General features: G+C 45.8%; 1 protein-coding gene across 1 annotated transcript; it reads right to left on the minus strand.

The window, feature by feature from the left end:
- Positions 1-1764: 1764 nt before the first annotated feature.
- On the minus strand, positions 1765-14416 carry VGLL1 (vestigial like family member 1). The gene is made up of 4 exons (XM_061598453.1): positions 14293-14416; positions 12026-12261; positions 9085-9501; positions 1765-5361 (listed from the first exon to the last, which is right to left on the minus strand). Exons 2-4 carry the CDS (start codon positions 12237-12239, stop codon positions 5321-5323), a joined length of 672 nt encoding a protein of 223 aa, XP_061454437.1. The 5' UTR covers positions 12240-12261; positions 14293-14416; the 3' UTR covers positions 1765-5320.
- Positions 14417-15521: the final 1105 nt, after the last annotated feature.

The raw sequence follows: 15521 nt of genomic DNA on the forward strand, positions 1-15521 counted from the left end.
GCTGATCTGCTGAGGGTGTCTCAACCACCTCCTCCTCCCTAAAAACAGAAAAATCGCCTTACAGGTTCAGATGGAGGTATATCCAGTCCAGCATTTTGCCTTGAAGCCAGGCATGAAGGCAGTGGTCTTCCTTGGATGTTCACCCCCAGCATCTGTACGTGGAAGCTCCATTTCACCATCACGGATAATCATTGGTAGAACTCTTGATTTTTTCACGGTCTTGTTAGATCTCTTTTTAAAGCCATCCAAGCTGGACATCATGATCTATTTGCAGTGCATAGTGCAGGACTCCAGTGAGGTTCAGGCCACTTCCTTGGATGGGTGGTGGGGGCATCAGTATCTAATTTTGGCCGTCCCAGCCAGCTCTGCCAACCTCCTCGGATTCTGTCCCATGCTGTGTCCTCATTTCCCCAGCCTTGCGAAAAACAAAGCCTGTAAAATCAGGTGGGGGCCTTCAACAACCCAGCCAGCTCCTCCAGACAGGTAGAGCGGATGGAGTCCAGGTCCTGTCAGCCTTTAGAAGGCCCCTCGCTGAGACAACATCTTATAGCTGTGTGAGAAGGAGAGAGCTTCACTGAGCAGGGGCCCTTGGAGCTGTCCAAGGTCCTAAGGTCATTTGCCTTCTGCACAAGAGAGTTTCGGCCAGATTTTCCCTGCTTTAACCACAGGTGGGTCTGCTGTGACTGGGCTTCGCCTGCCTTGACAGGACACAGCCTGCTTCCTCTGCAAGTCTCAAATGCCCGTGAACTAGCAGCCTTCAGAACACCTTGGGGCAACAAATGCCGTACAGTCACTGTGTATGATTTAGTTTCCTTTGCCCTGAATCTGCTTTCAGTGAAGAAAATCAATGCTATCCGTGGCTAATGGTCATGATGGGTATGTTCTGCCTCCCTCATTGGAGGCAGGATGTCCCTGAGTGCCAGCTGCTGGGAATCACAAGTGCAGAGAGTCCTGTTGCACTCCGGTCCTGCTGTCTTGCTTCCCGTTGGGGCATTTGATTGGCTACCGTGAGAACAGGATGCTGGACTAACTGGGCCTTTGGCCTGACCTCGGTGGGCTCTTCCAATGCATTTATAGCAACCTGAAGTCCTGATCCTATTAAGTGCTGCTTGCATGTGGGGAGGGGGGAAGGCAGGGAAGACAATACACAGAAAAAAAATCTGCTTTTGGTTTCCCCACTTGAAAAACATGATACCAATCCAACCATAGGGGGGTATTTTCTCTGTCTCCCTTTACCTGCTAGTGATAACTCAAGATATTGGGGCAGTTATGAATGTACCCACAAACCTAAACTGGATTGTAAAAAATTATTTTACTAGTACTCTGACTTTGTCTTGAACTGTTGCATTTTGAAATATTTTAAACCCTTATTTGCAAACCACTTTTGCAACACCTTGCTGTTAAAAGGCATCCTATAAGTCAAGGGAGCCTGTGGCCCTCCAGACATAGGTGCACTACAACTCCCATCATCCCTGGCTATGCTTGCTGGGGCTGATGGGATTTACAACCACACCCGGAAGGCCCCAGGTTGGGGGAGGCTGGTCTCCAATTACCTACAGTTGCCCCACAGGTGCCATGAAAAACAACCCCATTTATTATGGGCCATGTTTTATTGGGCCAAAGGCCCCTTTGTCAACCATAACAGGAAAAATCACAAGGTGGAATTCTCCCTTCCCCCTGCACAACTTTTAAAGATACAAAAGACCTCTTGGTTGTCAGGCCCAGCCTCCAAGAGGTTTTTTGTATCTTTAAAAGGTGTGCAGGGGGGAGGGAGAATTCCACCTTGTGGTTTTTCCCATTAGAGGGTTGCAAGAACACCTGCGCTTGGCTGACCTTCTTTTCTCCTAAAGATACAGGATCATTCTCAGGCCCTGAGCCTGGCAACCCTAAGTCAGACCATTGCTCCACCTAGCTCTATGCCAATGTCTACACCAACTAGCAGTGACCAGGGTTTCAAATACGGAGTCTCTCCCAGCCCTGCTGGAGATGTTGACAGGGACAGTAGTGTGGTGCAGGGCCGCACCCTCTTTTTTGCTGCTGGGTTGAGAATGAGATCCTTGCTAATGCCTTCTCCCGCAACAACAGACGTCCCTAGCTTCAAAGGGGAGAGTGTTAGCTACTGAGAACAGTCTTCTCAGGGCTGACTCACCTCCTTTCACTCCGATTGGTTCCAATCAGCAGGAAAGGACAAGGAAACATGTGTGGGTAACACACTCTCCTTTCATATTGATTGGCTCATAGGATGCTGAAGACATAGGGACCCTGCTGGGACCTGGTTTCCAGAAAGGAAAGGGATCTAAGACCCCTGAGATCCTGGACAACTACACCACTGGCCAGGGGGTCCCTGGTGCCAGTGAGGGCAGCTGTCAAGCAGAGGAAGCTGATCATTGCTGCACTGCAGTGCCACCCAAGTCATGGCCAGAAAGGGGTATCGCAACTCAGCTGCTTAGCTACACTAGATGATGTAGGAGCCTGGCTGGCTATATATAAGGCGAGTCGGGCACAGTTCGTCACACTAAGCAACCGGTCAGCTGAAACAGGAGTCTAGAGACCCCCTTCCCTGAGATTATGTCTTCTGCCTTCAGACGACTACCCTTGGGATTTGACTTCTCACTTGCCTTGGATGCTACCTGCCTCTGGCCCCCTTTGGTCACCATCTCAGGAGAGTGACCTTTTCCTGTCCTAGACCAAGATTTAATTAATTAGAAATTGTATTTGTATCCTGCCTTTCCACCAAGGAGCTCAAAGTGGCATACATGGGTCTGCCCCTCCCCATGTCATCTGCACAACAACCCTGTGGGGTAGATTAGGCTGAGAGACTATGGCTGCAATCCAATACACACCTGGGAGTAACCCAGTGGAGCTTACTTCTGAGTAAACATGTACTGGATCAGAGCCTATGGCTGCCCCAAGGTGCACCCAGTGAGCTTCATGGTTAAAGGGAGATTTGGACCCTGGTCTCCCAGGTCCTAGTCTCTCTAACCATTATACCACACTGCACCTCTGGCCCCTCTGATTGCCTGCAGGTTTGATCCTGCTGGTGACTGCCCCAAGGCAACCCTGTAAGCTGAGTGAGAAATTGAACCTGAGTCTTTCTGGCCTAAGCCAGACTGGCTCTTCCACTTACGATGTAAATTTAAAGCAGGCTGATGTGGGCAACCTTTGACCCTCCAGATGTTGCTGAACTACAGCTCCCATCATCCCCTGGCCATTGCTGGGGCTGATGGGAATTATAGTTCAGTAACATCTGGAGGCCCAGAAGGTTCCCCACATTAGCAGTACATCATTTTGATTGTCATAGGAAGAAGCTGGAGGCTGGCTTTCTGTTGGCCAGAGGGCGGAACTGCAGCTAAAAGGTCAGGTGACACAAGAAGCCAATAGAATTTGACTTGGTCTTATAAAAGATGCTGATTCTGTACTGGCTCATCCATTCTGAGCAACCCAGCTACGTTTAGCCACTTGCTTGCCCACCCCACCCACACTCTGACTACCTGCATAGTTCATACCTGTAGGCCTGGCCAAGTAAAATGTCAGTCCTGCAAGCCTACCTGCCTCTCCTATGCTAGTGGCAAGACGATCCCAAGGCACAGCAGGCTTGTATTGTAGGTACTGCAGAATGCATTAGAGTGGCCCTCTCTCATCCTTTAGGCTTGGCTCTTTGGCACACGTGCTGAAGAGGTTGGCTCCTGGTGCTTTAGATGTAAGCAGGACATCCTGCTTCAGAGAGAAGAATGCTGATAAAAGGAATCCATAACATTTGTTTCACGTTTTGATGGGAGAATTCATTTCCACTATAAGCAACTCGAAACTTGGCAGCTGCTGGTTCTTATCAGATAGGAGCTGACTATACAACGTGCCAGATTGTAATGTTGGCAAAGAATGGGAGCAAAATATATATCTACAACACCAGATGGTAGCTGCTCAATACAATGTAATATTTTGTCAAGTCTTCCAGAGTGAGAGAGAAATCTATGGAGCCGAAGGGAACAAAAACACCATCACAAAGTATGACAACACCTTGACATCCCAGAGAAGCCAGTGTTGACTTTTTCAACCCTCAAGGGAAACCCGTAGAAATGGCATTTTCTGTTCATGCTGATTAAAGTGGAAAAAGAAAATTCTCTCTTCCCTAGTGAAGCAGAGATGGAAACAGGCAGTTGTGATTTCTATTTCAAAACCAGCTCTAGGTTCCTAAAGCAGAAAGCCCAGATTCTTATGTAAATTAGGCAGATAAATGTGCAATGTTTGCCTTTCAAGAAGGGCATGTAAATGCATTGCTTAGCTGAAGTTTCAGCTAAGCTTTTAACAAGAAAACTGTTGTGTTTTCTCCTTCTTCTACTTGAGTCCTTTTACTCCACCACCCCCTTTAGAGAGGGATGGGGGATTGAGGAATCCATAACAGGCTAAACTGAGTATGTACTCCAGGGGGGGGGGGAAATCAGTTCTGTAGCCATATATTAAACACTAGAGAATCTGCACTAGTGATGCGCTACAATTCTGCCCAATTCGGGTTTGGTATTGAATTTTCCATTAATTCGCTTATTCTCTATCATTGTGGATCATATTTTTATGTAGCAATTTTCCATGGCTATTTTCAAAAATTGATTTTTTAAAAGCAAATCTGCCTCTAAAATATAGATATTAAGACCAATAATTCTATCGATATTTCCTTTCAAAATATTGATATTAATATCTCCCTCTCTTTTTTTGCAAGGAGAAAAAGCAGATCAGTAAAAGCCAATTCGGCTTGCGGACAAAGAACGAACTCAAATAGATACCAGCCTATTAGGTCAACGGAATGCTTTTAAACCGGCACCAGCCAATGGATCCCGTCCCTAATCTACACAGGCAGCACAAACCATGGCACAACCATACCTAATGCCTAGCTTTGTTACAGCTCCCCCTTACAGCCCATCAGTCTGCAGTCATCTACCTCCACCATAGCACAACGTCTCCTCTTCTGCTGTGGCTCCTCTTCTAAAGTGCCACAAACCATCATCAGAAAGTTCTCTGGAAGATGAAGATGACAATTTTCAGCTGGGGTTAAAAGTAGGAGATGTGGGTCTTCCAGAGGGAGCTTTTCCATATCCCAGACATGTTGAATTCGAGTTGTTGAAAAGGCAAGCATAAGGCAAGGCAAATTTAAGGTATAGTACAGACATTTTTTAAAAAAAACACCCATATGAAGATCTGCAAATGCAGGTTGAAGGGTGAGGGGAGTTCCCGGATGCCGACTTCTCTTTATCAGAGTGGCAGTTTTTCCAAATGTCCACATAGGGGAGTCCTCTCTGCAGAAACAATAAACAAATGTGTCCATTTTCTAAAAATAGAGATCTCTTCTCCTGTCATTAGCCGGGATACCTGGAAAGCAAGAAAGATATCACCGATTAAATGGTTAATGTTAAAAAGAAGCTCATCAGAGACAGGAGATGAGGGAGGGCTGATGTAGCTTCCACATTTCATTTGCTGTGTTGCTTTAAGATTATGAATAATATTTAGGGCTAGGATGTTTAGTAAATTATTTGGAATAGATTAAAAACATTTTGATGGACTAGCAAGGTGCCCTCTTGCCAGTTAATAAGCATAAGGATTTATTACTTTTAATAAACGTACTTATAAAAAGAGACAAGAGCCATCTTAACAGAGACATTCTGCTTTCTCTATGACATGCTAGGGTAGATATGAGGAATTTTTGGCCCTTCAGATGTTGCTTAACGATGGCTCCCATCAGCCCCAGCAAGCATGGACAATGACCAGGGATAATGGGAGTTGTCATTCAGCAACACTTGGAAGGCCAAAAGTTCCCCTTACCTGTGCTAGGGCAAGAGTGGGCAACATGTGACTCTCCAGATGTTGCTGAACTACAACTCCCATCAGCCTTAGCCAGCAGGCCAGGAATGTTGGGAGTTGTAGTTCAGCAACATCTGGATTTTGAATTTGATTGCCTGGATGGGCAGTATATGAAGGTAATGAACAAATGATTTGGTTCTATACACTCTCTCACACACTCACCTGTGAGGCAGGCAAGGCTGACAGAGAATGTGACTGGCCCAAAGCCAGCCAATAAGCTTCAGGGCTGGGAGGGGGGTGGATTTGAACCCAAGTCTCCTCAATCCCATACTCTAATGCAGCCTTTCCCAACAAGTGTGCCTCCAGATGTTGTTGGACCACAACTCCCATCAGCCTCAGCCAGCATTGCCAATGGTCAGGAAAGATGGGAATTGTGGTCCAACAACATCTGGAGGCATACTGGTTGGGAAAGGCTGCTCTAATGCAAGGATTGCCAATCTGGCACCCTGATTGGTGACCCGTGTGTGTGTGTGCGTGTTAATGGTATGCACATTCTTGACCCATGGAAGGGCTTTTCTGACTGGGGGTGGGGGCGGGAGGAGTGCTCAAGTATGCTGTGAGTATGCACGCCCACATGTGTGTGGGATTGAGAAAGATACCCTTGGGCAGAGGGAGAGAGAAGGAGAGCAAGAGGGAGAGCTGTATGTGTGTCTGTGGGCTGCATGTCTGCAGTGAGTGTGCGTATGTGCTGTGTGTGGGTAATAGGGCCACCTGATATATTTCCCGGGTACTGGGTAATACACCCTGTTGTTATTAGACAGCAAGAGCATCATTCTGTCTGTGTGTGTCTGTGGTAGAGCAATACTGTGAGATCTCCACAATCAGGAAAAGAAGAGATAGGTGTTTTCCCACAGCAAGCATGAGGTTATTGCGGGGTTGGGGCAGGAAGCAGTAATGATTGTACTCTTTCTAATTTTTTGTTACGCTGTTCTCCCCCGGCAGCCATTTTGTGTTATGCTACGCCTGCATAGCAGCCATTTTGTGACTGGTACCCACAGTGCTTTCTCAACATTCAACGTATGTCCGCTGGCCAAAAGAAAGTTGGCGACCCCTATTCTCTTATCATTACACGGGCTCTCACTTGCTGCCTGGGAGATGAGGCTCGGCAGTGTGATTGTGCTTTGAGCCAAGGCTGGGAGGAAAAACTACCCTGAAGGCATGCTCATTTTTTCAAGGCCGCTGGAGTTTCAGTTACTATAAACAGGCCCTAATAAACACCCTGTATGACAGGCAGATTGCTCAAAAAATAGCTCAGTGATCAACATGACTCTTAAGAGACACTAATCCCAAGCATCTGGCAGGCGAGGAACACTGTCCTACTTAGCAGATGCAAGGCAATGCTCCCTACCAATTACAAAATAGGTGCATGTATAACTGAGAACATTAAGAGGAGCCTCCCATCATCCATCATTATCATGTGAAGATCCCCGAGTCAGTTCAAGCAGGTTGTGACTGGTACTGTCCCAATGAAAGCAATCAAACAAGTCTGCTGCAGTTAAGGAGGGCCCATTGCTTTAGATCAGATGTGAGGAGCCTTTGGCCCACCAGATGTTGCTGAACTACAACTCCCATCATCCCTGGCCATTGGCCCTGCTTGCCGGGACTGATGGGAGTTGTAGTTTAGCAATACTACACCTGCTTTACAACTTAAGAAGAGCCTGCTGGATCAGACCAGTGGCCCATCTAGTCAAGCATCCTCATATTGGCCAACCAGATCATAGAATCGTAGAGTTGGAAGTGGCCTGTAAAGCCATCGAGTCCAACCCCTGCTCAATGCAGGATGTCCATGGGAAGCCTGCAAGCAGAACCTGAGCGGAACAGGATTCTCCCCACGTTTGATTCACAGCAAGTGGCATTCAGAAACAAATTGCCTCTGACAGTGGAGGTAGAACACAGCTATTAGGGTTAGTAGCCACTGATAGCCTTATCTTCCATGAATTTGCCTAATCCTCTTTTAAAGCCACCCAAGTTGGTGGCCATCACTGTCCCTTGTAGGAGTAAACTCCATAGTTTAACTACGCGCTGTGCAAAGAGGTATTTTTTTTCTTGTCTGTCCTGAATCTTCCAACATTCAGCTTTATTAGATGACCCCAAGTACTAGTGATATGAGAGAGGGAGAAAAACGTTTCTCAATCCTCTTTCTCCATGGCATGCCTTCAGTGGGACACTCTAGCTGTCGCTGTATTGTGTTGTGATTCGGTTTTGGGCCCAAGAAGTGACAATAGAGATACAGAGATCTTGTTCATCAGAGGATAAATTTATTCATTTATTCATGTTAATCAAAGGCAGCTGAAGTAGACAAATACAGAGGTACAAACACCTGAAGCTGCCTTGGATGGTGTCAGAACATGATTCCGCTCAGCCCAGCACGGTGCAGCCTGTTCTAGGGGCCAGCAAAACTCCAGGGTCTCAAGCGAGGAGGGCCTCACGGTCCTGTTCCCTGGGATCCTTTGGAGATGCCAGGGACTGAAAGCCACTGAGATTTTATTTATTTATAAAGTATTTATATACCACCTTCTCATAAAATATCAGGGTGGTGTACAGCAATATACAAAACCCACCAATAACGGTACAGCATAATCATTAAAATGACTGGCTTGTCAAGAAAATTCTAGACAACTGCAAAGGCCATGAAAAAAAAAGTTTCCAAGAGATGCCAAAAAGGTCTGTCTGAAATCCTGGACAGCTGCTGTCAGTCAGCGCAGGCAATACTCAGCTAGATGGCTCAATTGTATGTTGCTGTATAAGGCAACTTCCTATGTTTCCATTTCTTACTCTTTCCAGCACCTGCTTAAAACATTTTTGTTTAGGCAAGCCTGTACAGATATTTAGATGTATTTTAATCTGTTTTTAGCTCATTGTTGATGTTAGTCTTTGAATGTTTTTGAATACTTGTTTTTAACTTGCTTTTATTATTTTAATGTTTTGTTTTGTTTCATTGTAAACCGCTTGACTTTATTACAGTCAAGCAGTGTATAACGTTTGTTAAATAAATCAAATCAAATCAAAATAACAAGTACTGTATGTTGTGGAGCCTGCATGAAACAAAACTCCTGGTTTTAAGCGGTAACACCACACCAATTTACCATTCCATTTCCAGTCCATTCAAAAGCAGCAACAAACGGTTTTTAACTTGCCCTTCTCTGGCATTAAAGAAAAAACAAAGCCATGTGTTACCCGCCCCCTTTGCATTTGTAAAGGCCCAACAATCACAGTAAACCAATATTTACTTACCTCCCCCAGAAGTTAAACTCTGGCTCGTATTTTGTAACCTAGCCGAGCTGGTAGGACAAGCAGACCCAGAATCGGCTCCTGGATGCTCCTGGAGGGATGAAGGGCACCTTTCCTGTTGCAACAGGCCTAGCAGGGACCCATATTTCTCATCAGACATGGTTCCCTGCGTCATATGCAGGTCAGAGATAGAGGGAGGGTACCCCGAAGCTGCAGTCAAATTTGGATTGCCCCCTGAAGGCAAGTGCCACAGCTCGGTAGTCGGGGGAGCAACACCCTGGAGAACAGGAGGCTGATAGGGGCCTGTTGTGGCAGCAGCTGTGTTATCGTCAGCGCTGGACAGGTTTAATGGAGGTGATGCATGGTACGGCTTAGCCCATTGAGGGGAGAAGTTCCACTGCTGGGGAGTCAGGTGATGTTCTGTTCATTGGAAGAGAAAAAATGTGATTAATGTATTTTTAGGGCCCATCCGCATCATGCATTTAAAGCACTATTTAACAGTCATGGATTTCCCCAAAGAATACTAAAAACTGTAGTTTGTTAAGGGTGCTACGAGAGGAGCCACCTATTTAACTCACAGAGGCACAATTCCCTGGGAAGAGAGATTGATTGTTAAAACCCTCTGCATATTGTAACTCTGTAATCTTTGAACTGGGGGACCTGTGGCCTGCCAGATGTTGTTGGACTACAATTCCCATCATCTCTGATCATTGGACATGCTTAATCTGTGGCGCTCCAGATGTTGCTGAATTCCTGCTCTCCTCAGTCCCAACCACCTGGTAGTCAGGAGTGGTGCGAGTTGTAGGGCACATCCAGACTGTTGCTATTTTCGGTGGGATTCAATCACATACTGGCAAATGCAGGTGGTGCAGTTAAAGTGGATTTGGGGCTCTTTTGTGCCACGAACCTTCTCTATTGCCTTTTTGCCACCTGCTAAAGATGTTCCTTTTTCAACAAGCCTTCTAAATTCTTTATCCCACTTGGTATCCGACTTGGAGGTATCTGACTTGGATTTGAATTGACTTTACGTATGTGGTGTTTCCAAACTGGTTTTATATTTATAATTGTTTTAGGAGGAAACTGTTTTAGGAGCAGTGTTACCCGCCTGGACTGGTTTTGAGTAATAATTATAATAATAATGTTTTTGCTGTCTGCCTCTCACCCAGAATGCGGGTCCCGAGGCCGATTACATAGATTTAAAAATACAAAGCTGACATAAAACCATATTGAAATTTTAAAATACAAAAACATACAAAGAACCATACATAAACATATCCATGAAATCCTTAAAAATATCAATATGAATGGGTAAAAATGGAAGTAGGCAGGTGAGGGCTGGCTGAGAGCAGACTGAAGTTGGCAGGGCAGTGCCGCAGCAGCCCTAATGGACCAGCCTCCCTTGTTTCAATGGATAAATAATATTGATATAAATGAATATTAACTTCCCATGGGTTTTGGATTTTTGGTAATATACCAACATGGTGGCCTATAGTTTTCTTTCCTACAAACTGCATGGTTTATTCTATAATTTTATTCTACTTCAGTTGTCAATGTAAGCATAAACATTTATTATTTTATAATGAGTGGAAGAAGATATGCCAGTTAAATGATTGTCCTTCCAACATTTCACTGATGAAAAATAGGGGCAGTTGGCAAGCCATTCTCATATTCCTGATGAAGATGTCCTTCTTCTGACAGAACCTCCAGGATCAGAGGCAGTATACACTGAATATCAGCTGGTGGGGAACAACAGGGGGAGAGGGCTATAGCGCTCATGTCCTGCTTGTGGGCTTTCCAGTGGCACCTGGTTGGCCACTGTAGAAAACAGGATGCTGGACGAGATGGGCCTGAGCAAGCTAGTTAAAAAAAAAAAGCCTTTTGAAAGGGGACTGGTACTTTGCTTTAACCTTCCTCCCCCAGGGGAAGGGCTGTAGCTCAGAGGTGCATGCAGAAGGTCCCAGTTTCAGATTGTGAGAATAGTCTGTTGGATCAGGCCAGTGGCCCATCTAATCCAGCTTTCTGTTCTCACAGTGGCCAACCAGATGCCCCCTACCTGTGATACCCAGCAACGAGTATTTGGAAGCATAATCCTCTGACTATGGAGGCAGAGTATAGCCATTGTGGCTAGTACCCATTGATAGCCTTGCCCTCCATGAATGTGTCTAATCCCCTTTGAAAGCCATCAAAGTTGGTGGCCCACACTTCCTCCTGTGAGAGCAAATTCCATAGTTCAACTATTTAGTGTGAAGTACTTTCTTTTATCTGTTTTATATCTTCCAAGAGTCAGTTTCATTGCATATCCCTGAGTTGTAGTGTTATCAGAGAGGGAGGAAAACTTTATCCACTTTCTGTATGCCATGCATCATTTTACGCACTTTTATTGTGTCTCTGCTTACTTGGCTTTTCTGTCAACTAAAAAGCTCCAGATGCTGCAACCTTTCCTCATAAGGGAGTTGGCTCCATCCCTTAAATTTGTTCCCACAAGATGCAGTAATGGCCACCAGCTTGGATGGCTTTAAAAGAAGATTAGACAAATTCATGGAGGACAGGGCTATCAATGGCTACTAGCCATGATGGCTGTGCTCTGCCACCCTAGTCAGAGGCAGCATGCTTCTGAAAACCAGTTGCCGGAAGCCTCAGGAGGGGAGAGTGTTCTTGCACTCGGGTCCTGCTTGCGGGCTTCCCCCAGGCACCTGGTTGGCCACTGTGAGAACAGGATGATGGACTAGATGGGCCACTGGCCTGATCCAGCAGGCTCTTCTTATGTTCTTATGTTATGTTCTTAAAGCCTTGTCTCTCAAGTCGTTGGGAGGTTCTGCTAAGCCACAGTGCAGATGCGCCTGCGCAAGTGTCTTGTCAATACTGAGTCAAGAGCCATTGATTACATAAGTTGTTAAGTCATAAGTTAAGTGATAAGCCCAGAAAGTGTAGAGTAGAGGCTCACCATTTTTTACAATCGCATCCTCCTCACCGCTGCTCCTCCTGCTCAAATCCTGCGGGTTTTTGCTTGTGCTCAAAGCTCTAGAGAAATGCTCGTCCACTACGCTGTTAATGTCTCCCTGGAAGTAAGTAAACACCACATACTGGGCCCCCCACTCTGTTTTCACAGGCTGCCTGTTTTTGCTCAGCTTTGCAGGATTTTTCTTGCTGTCCTCCATTTCTACGAACTTTTCTCTATGCCTAAAAATGAAGGGAAACAAAACAAGATAAAGGCTGTGTGGGTGGTTATTTTTTAAAATTGGCAATGATGAGGAGGAGGAAAAAATGACCTTTATTGTTAAAGAACATGGGCACAATAAGGAGTGTCCACAGAAGGGATGGTAGAGAAATTAGATTCAGTTTCCATCCAAAGCTGGATCTGTCAATTTGCTCTTTCCAAAACAATGAAAGAACCGAAACACAGCCACCCTTCAAAATTCACACTTATCCAAATTTTGCAATGTAAGTTTTCCAAGCAAGCAATGTTTACAAAAATGCATATAATTAAGGGGAAATGTGCATAAAAATGAATATATTACAGTGAAAATAACATACAAAAATGTATTATATGATAAGAATTTGCTTGCCAAAATGTGTACATCGGTCAAAACCGCATACAAAAATGTCTTTATTGGGAGAAATTGACACTAAAATGCTGAAGAATTTTCATGAGGATTTTTTTAAAAAATGCAAATTGCTGCGGAAATGTGGAAAACCAATTTAAGATTGGAAAAATGAGAAATTTGAGAAAAATGTGTCAGGGAAGGTGGTGAATGGTGGCACAGCTGGGTCAGCCTGGTGAGAGGCGCTTCCAAGCCTGTGGGGCCCTTAGCCAGTGCCCAACTTGGCCAACTGCTGGTGCCGGGCCTGCCTCTGAATACCAGTTGCTAGGAAAGACTGCTGTTGCACTTGGGTCCTCCTTGCAGGCTTCCATAGGCATCCAGTTGGCCACTGTGAGAACAGGATGCTGGACTTTGGCTTGCTCCTGCTCCTTGTGTTCTTCATTCAGCCCATTCCATAACAGCTTTGCTCCTGCCTGCCTGGGACTGCAAAAAACATCAAATACCTGGGCAGGTCACACCACATGACGGAGAAGGCTGCAATTCAGCTGACAGGGCTGCAAACTAATTCACTTTGGCCTTGGAAACACAGGCGACTCTAGAGTACACCCACTGACATTAATAAACATGACTGATTAATTTCAATGGGTCTAATCTGAGTACGAATACAACCATTATTCTCAACATAGGAAGCTGCCTTATACTGAGTCAGACCATTGACCCATCTAGCAGAGTATTGTCTACACTGTCTGGCAGCTGCTGTCCAGCGTTTCAGACAGGAGATATTCCCAGTCTTACTAGAAGATACTAGGGATCAAACCAGGGATTTTCTACATCCAAAGCTGATGCTACCAATGAGCCACGGCCCTTCCCCAAAGTGAGGCATCCAGGAAGCAGCACAAGGTGTTTTGAGGGCTAGTTTCCTCCAGGCAATTATCTTTTTAATTTCCCAGTTGCTGAGATAAAAATAGTGCATACCCAGCAGCTGTTCGCTCAGAGCCAAATTAATTGTGATGCCTTTTCTATGTCGGGGAAGTACAGCCCTTGAGCATACGCAGAGCCCTGCTGGATCAGACCAACCTTGGTCCATCTAGTTCAACATTCTGCTTCCCACAGTGGCAAACCAGATGTCTCCTGGAAGCCCACCAAAGGGGCATGAAAGCCTTCCTCTGCTCTGACTCACCAGCAACTGGTGTCGAGAGGCAACAGGTGTTGATAATCTCAACATGGAGATTATCACCCTTTCTATTTCCAATGCTCAGGATGCGAGTACCAATTCTTACGTAACCAAAATGGCACCACATACACATACGCATATGAGATACATCAGCAGGTTTGAGGAAACCACAAGGTTTGCAGGTCTTGAGGGAGGGGAACCCCTTCCCTAAAAAAAGGCCAATCAAGTCTGAACAAGCTCTGTAGCCATGGAAAACTAAATGGGGGAGGTGGTAAATCAAAGCAGAAGGATTTGAATAGAGCTGCTTGAGCCCTGAACTGAAGCATCCCACACTGCAACATTTTGTTGCAGGTCCCACTTGGCTATTGACAGGCCTCTATTAATTGGTCTGATCTCCCTGGCTGCATTATGATGTCTTGATGTTTCCCCATCATCTCAAACTTGGACGTATTTGAAGGCTAAGGAAGGCCATGTTTTTCTCCCAGGCTTACTTACCCTAATCTGCTGCCGTCTTGTCATCCAGCCCGCAGAGTATCCTCCTCTACACAGCTCATGCTGTAGCGCTCCAGGTTTTCGTCTCCACACTGATGCTGGAGCTCTGCAGCAGTCCCAGGGCAAAGCGAGGTATGTGTATGATCACACTAGTTTGCTTTCTCTCCCTCCAGTAGTGACTGAACTAGGCGTATCCTTGAGGCTTGCTAGCAGGAATGTGTGAAATGCACCCTGACAAGTCAACCAGGTTGAGGTTCCAGGAATGAGGAAAATAAAAGGGTTTGTTTGGTGTATGCTTCTAAAAGATAGCTTTTGGCAGTGGTGTGCAGACAAGCCGAGGGACTGATGCCTAGATTTAAAGACTTGCCCCTGGTATCATCAGGTGTACACGGGCAGGGTCAAAAATGCAACTTTCTCCCTTACAGACGGAGATGAGCAAATACTGTGCGGCAAAGGTGACCCCTTGTGTCACTCTCTCCATTCTCCCTTGCTGACCCCTCTACACGTTCTTCCTTCCTGAATGAGTACATGGTGCAACCTTTTCCCTTCCTTTAAATCCCCTTTCCCACATGGCCCTTAAGCTTAACTTCTTCATTCCCAACTAACAGAGCTTTAGGATGGAGGTGAGGAACCTCTTCTGGCTCAAGGACCACATTCCCTTGTGGGCAAAGGCCTGGGTGAGCCAGGCGAGAAGAAAAAGTAGGCAGAGCAACTGTGAATGTCACCTTTGTACAGTAGGCTAGTTTCTGTACACGCTCACACACCCCTCTCTATCCTTCATCTAGGCAGGCAAGCATGCTCAGAGTTCAGGGACACATTTCAGCCAGGCATAAAACACCAGCAGGGTGCAAAGCAGGGAGTGTTAATGGGTGTAGCCTAGGGAGAGTTCTGAGGGCCAGAGAGAGGCCTGGAGGGCCATATTTGCCTCTCCCCAACCCCAAGGCTCCCCACGTTCTTCTCTACATCCTTGACTCTCCTTCTCCCCATTGACTCTCTTAAACTGAAAGCTCCTTGCAGGCTATAGCCTGTATCAGGGGTAGGTAGACTTCAGGCTTTGGGGACCTACTTTATTTTTTTACTAGAACTGCCAGATTCTCCTCCCCCCCCAAGCCAGGTGCAAGACACATGCAGTTAAAACAATAGGGCGTTTTTGGACACATTGAAAGTCCTACCAATTTGTTTTCAGTAGTAGGAGTGAGCTGAGCTCACATAGTCCTTGCACAGAAAAATCC

The sequence above is a fragment of the Rhineura floridana genome, chromosome 16 (assembly GCF_030035675.1).
Source record: "Rhineura floridana isolate rRhiFlo1 chromosome 16, rRhiFlo1.hap2, whole genome shotgun sequence".
NCBI classification, from domain to species: Eukaryota; Metazoa; Chordata; class Lepidosauria; order Squamata; family Rhineuridae; genus Rhineura; species Rhineura floridana.

Coding starts and splice junctions, on each gene's coding strand:
- VGLL1 (XM_061598453.1), bottom strand. CDS start 12,239: ATGGAGGACAGCAAGAAAAATCCTGCAAAGCTGAGCAAAAACAGGCAG. Junction 9,502..12,025: donor GGATGCGATTGTAAAAAATG/GTGAGCCTCTAC, acceptor TCCAATGAACAG/AACATCACCTGACTCCCCAG. Junction 5,362..9,084: donor GAGTTTAACTTCTGGGGGAG/GTAAGTAAATAT, acceptor CTTGCTTTCCAG/GTATCCCGGCTAATGACAGG.